The sequence below is a fragment of the Acanthisitta chloris genome, unplaced genomic scaffold, assembly GCF_000695815.1.
Source record: "Acanthisitta chloris isolate BGI_N310 unplaced genomic scaffold, ASM69581v1 scaffold2034, whole genome shotgun sequence".
Classification (NCBI taxonomy): domain Eukaryota; kingdom Metazoa; phylum Chordata; class Aves; order Passeriformes; family Acanthisittidae; genus Acanthisitta; species Acanthisitta chloris.
This window is the reverse complement of record NW_008670766.1, coordinates 23,944-28,769: the sequence shown is the minus strand read 5'-3', so window position 1 is coordinate 28,769 and position 4,826 is coordinate 23,944. Positions and strand designations below refer to the sequence as shown.

At 39.3% G+C, this 4,826-nt stretch overlaps 1 protein-coding gene across 1 annotated transcript in view; it reads right to left on the bottom strand.

Moving 5' to 3' along the window:
* The window catches only part of ANO4 (anoctamin 4), a gene marked incomplete at both ends in the record, with an annotated part of 49,490 nt that overhangs the window by 21,047 nt on the left and 23,617 nt on the right, over window positions 1-4,826 (bottom strand). The window contains 3 exons of the mRNA XM_009073777.1: window positions 2,588-2,648; window positions 3,165-3,261; window positions 3,982-4,116. Of these exons, the coding sequence (XP_009072025.1) occupies window positions 2,588-2,648; window positions 3,165-3,261; window positions 3,982-4,116 (293 nt within the window). The remainder of the gene's footprint in view (window positions 1-2,587; window positions 2,649-3,164; window positions 3,262-3,981; window positions 4,117-4,826) is intronic.

Sequence of the window (4,826 nt, the reverse complement as noted above, 5' to 3'; positions counted from 1 at the left end):
CCCAGCAGTTTGCTCATCATTGGAGAAGCATTTTATTTCTTTTTAAAATGTGAGCAAACCACTTTGTCCATCAATTAAAACTGTCTTTAATTTTGAAACCCCCAAGAAAATAGCTGAGGCTTCTCTCTCAAGATGGGAGGTCACTAATGGATCTAATGACAGTGAAGATGATAATAATAAGAGTGTCTACATTCAAGCTACAGAGGTAATACAGTTTTAGCTGACTTTTTTTTTTTGCTTTCATTCTCTTTTTATGAAAGCACTGCCATCATTATTTTATATATTAATATCTGTCAAACTGGATCATCTAGAATGCCAAACTTTTCACAGCCAATATTTCATGCACTTGCCAGTTGTTTCATGCTGACAGAAAAAACATTTCCACAATCAAACTGCTATTATTGTTTCTTCTCTTCCCCTATGATTTACAGTCAATGCCAGCAGCTGCCAATAGGCCTACTGCAGACTGAAAATCCATTTAACACAGGCAGTAAGCCAGCTTCTAAATACAGAACCAGAAAATCCCTGGGAAGTGTGACTTTCCATATTCTAATGCTGCTTTAGCTCTATGTGCATGGAAAATATCTCCACAATCTCACTGCTGTCTTTGCAAAGTCTTCTTTGAGAAACTACAGTTTGGGTGGAGCCATAGGATGGCCCCATTCCCCAAACCATACCCTATGCTCACATCTCTTTCCTGTTGCTGCCCCTACCTCCCCCTTCATGGCAAACTCAAAAGCACAGTGTAAGCCAACAAAAGCGGTGGGGAATGCTCTCACACCAGCTGGTGTCCTTCTCCAGTAGCTAAATCATCCAGAGGGCAACTTTTATTATACTTTTTTCTTATCCTGCTGTGGACTTAGGTGCTGGAGATCCATGGATGGGCAGTGCATTTCCAAGTCCTGGCACACTGATGTGCAGACATCCCCCAAGGGAATTAGGTCTGGGAGTCTGACAGTAATGCTGAAGGGTGGGGAGGAAGGAAAGGCTAGCCAGAGTGAGATGCAGCTCCTGTCAACCAGAAATAGGAAAGACAGAGGACCTACAATATTTTGTAGGCAGGCATATCACTCTCCTCAGTCTTCTCAAAGGCAGTGACCACAAGGCAGGACCAGGCATGGTTACCTGAGTGAGGGATTCCCCTTACCTAGAGCTACTTTTCCTACAGCCCTGGGTCTGGGCAGTGCTAAGGCACAGATGCCATGCTGTGAGCACAGCTATTTTCTGAAAGCAATGTTATGGTTAAGGAGGAACAAAAGCATTCGTGAAAAAGCTGCACTCCAAAGATTTACCAGAGATAGGAACAGTGACATAAAGGTACAATAGTGTTAACCCATCAGTTTTCCTAGCTGAGATGGAAGTCCCTGCCTCTAAACTGTCTTGGAAATTCAGTGAACACATGCAGAAAGAGTTTAGAAAAGCTGAGTAAACATCAAAAAAAAAAGTAAATCTTTAAGGCTTCGAAATTTTTGGTGAATCTCAGCTCTGCTGTAGCTTGAAAATAAAGCTGAAATATCAAGCAGAAACATAAATCTGTATGATCTGTGGATTTTTTCCTAGATGTAGTTTGTGATATTTTAATATTGTCAGTATTACTTGAAACGACATGAACAGGCCTGGTTGGTATGTGACCTCATTTAATTAGTTAACTAAGACAAAGCCAGAGTTTTTGAGGAAGGCTGAGACAGCAGGCTAATCTATGTTGTCCTGATGGTTCTGATGTTATCCCCTGGGTATTTATTGTGGTTCAGTAAAGAGACTTGCAGTTTAAAATGGAGATTATAAGAATTACTTGGACACCTTTCCAAAGTGGTCGGAAATGTTTAAGAGGAGAACAATGACTAAATCAGGACAGCTCAAGCTCCTGGAGCTGTGATGTGAATGCCATTTTTGAGTCACTTCACTGAGCCATTTTCTAAAGTTGTTAACCTTCTCTCAGAATGGCATGGTATGAGATAAGAGCCTGGGCATGCTTAGGGCACATTTGAAACACTTTTTGTGCAGCCAAAAATTACTGTTTCCTCTTGCCTTCAATTCTGCTTACATGACCATAGCAGGAAAAATAGTTGAGCCAGAAATAGAACTGTTTTATGGGCAAAATTCAGCCTCCATGGCAACAGTTAGACCTCTCTCAGATCAATTTGCCATTCAATGAAATCTTCCATTTATTTCATCTGAGTTTTGCTTTAATTGCAACCAGCTTACTAGGTGGGGAAGCAATACATTACTTCATTTTAATACTGACAGTAAACTGAGCTGCCCTAGGCTAAGAGAAGCCCTGGAGAAAAGGCCTCAGTACCTATGGATTTAAAAACAACTAGATGAGCTCCACCATGTAATTTATATATGTAATCTGCATAGACACTACATACTGCATTCATGTTTTTATTTTACTTAAAATTATTATCACATTAGAACCTGATTCAACCACTTTCATTTTCCTTTTGTAGAAACAGAAGAGACTCAAGCATATATGGTGCTTCTCAGTGTCTGAAAAAAGTGTACTAGAAAATAAAAAGGCCTATGTTGCATCACAATCTTTAAGAAAAAGATGGTGCTATTACTTAATATCAGAAGAATAACTTACCCCACACTGCCATGAAAACAGCAAAAAAGACAGTAGCTCCATTGTCAAAAAGGTGGGTTACCTGAGGGATATATTAATAGTATGATCAATTTGTGATATTAAACCTTTATTTTCTGTTTTCACTCAACAAAATTACTGTGATCCTGAGTGTAGCTGGCCTGACAATCCTTAGGATCCTTCCCTTGACATGTGAAATGCATCTGTCAATGGACAGAACTATTTGCCAGCCTGGTCTGGGACTGACCCCTACCAACACCAGGTGTGAGCATCATTGCAGACCCAAAACATTAATTTTATGGAGACAAGTACAGAAGATGGATCAGAAGGTAAAGGCTGATGCCAATGACACCATAGCACATGCATCTAGGACATGACCTCTGAGACTGCTAACTCTCCAAGTGCAAATTGCATTCAAGTGTTTTACAGCCCAAACGAGGTATTGGTGAAAGACAATGTTAATGTTGGCTGAACTTGATCTGTCCTTTCAAGATTTTATCTACCCAAGCTCACTGAAAACAAGGGCAAAATGAATGCTTTTACCACAAAAGCATTTCTATCTGCATAGCCTCAAACATACCTTGGCATAAATGCAGCTGTCTGATAACCTCATGAAGGGGCAGTATTTATCACATATAGGACACATTATGATATCTGTAGCTTGGCAGACTTCTTTACTGTAAAAATAGAAGAGGCAAAAATTAATAGCTTGATGCACAACAATCTGTCTTAAAATGGATTGGTGGGTTTTGCTAATGTTCAGCTACTTATTGAACAAAACTGGTCTGTAACTGAAGCTAAGATGTTCATAACTGCACGTGTATAATTACTATTGTTGACTGTCTAAGACTTCAGAGTTAAAGTCATAAGTGCAGAGTACAGTTCTTTAGGGACAGCTGAGCTGTATCTCTTTATCATTTCCAGCTTCTCCTTGAGTCAGAGTGACCTTTGGGAGGAGGAGGGTGAGGATGACTGCAGATAAAGTTCAGTCTGACTTATTCTTGTGACTTGTCTAAAGTGTGCAAGGGGTTTCTTCATCTGAGGAATGCCTCCCTGTGGTGGATCTTTGAGAAAGGCCTTAAAGAGAGTGGAAATTCCCCACTCTTCTGCTTGCCCATTAAAAGAACAATGAAGAGCCCTACCTTTTCCCTACTTCAAGCTGAGTTGCCAGCACCATCAGCAACTGGAATTGGGCAAGAAGCATTTTATCTTTTCCCAGTTTAAGAGCATAAAACATGGGAAGCTTCATAATGGGTACCTTATGAGAACCAAGCAGTGTCTTCCTGACTGTTCATTCAACAGTTCAAAATAAAATAATGAACAATTCATAGGAAGATCTCTTAAATTATTCATAATAACCCACAGCTGTAATTTCCTTATAAAAGTTCCCACGTTACCTGACTTGGCAGTGGTTCAAAGTGGTGACTCCATACAAAAAGACAAACAATCCAATGAAGGCAGCTGGGAAGAGCATCCCTGTGTACCAGCCTAACCAGGCAAAGTACAGCCCAATTTTCTCACCAAAGTACCGTCTGTTTTAAAACATAATACAGCAAAGTTACCTGCTAATTAGAATAAATCTGCTTAATCTTGCTCATTAACAGAAAATAAGCATTTCTATCACATCTGAAGAGCAGATTAGAGAGCAGAGTCAGAATTTCCTGAAGAAAAAGCCTTCAACTAGGCTTCTAATCACACTGAGGGACCTGCCTCATGAATGAACTTAAAGAATGAATTTAAAAATTCACTAACCATACTTACAGTTAGATGAGTGGAGACCTCAGAAAGGAACCACTGAGTTACTTTTCTAAAGCTAGTTCTTTGTATTTGGGAATTTGATGGATTGCTTTGCCTTTTGGCTGCATAAATGTACTGCCTAGATAATTGCATTGAAATCAGCTTCATCCCTAAAACTGGTATAACAGCAAAAATTATTTGAGCCCAAATTATTTCTAAGAAATTAATTAACCAGAGTTTCTTCTCCGATAGAGTTTATTTCCTTTTGATTATTTCTTTTCTTAGCTCAGTTCCTGGAAAACCAATTTCATGATTCTACCACAGGTGGAAAGTGAAGTGCAAGGTCCATCATTTGCATTGATTTGAGGAAAGTAGTCTGAATAGAACCTAATTTATTAGACATATTGCTCAAAAACTAGCAGAAAAGTGCTCGGAAAGCTCTTTTTTGCTGCCTATTCATTAGCATTTTTCATCCTCCCAAAACACAGCCAAACCTTTATTTATG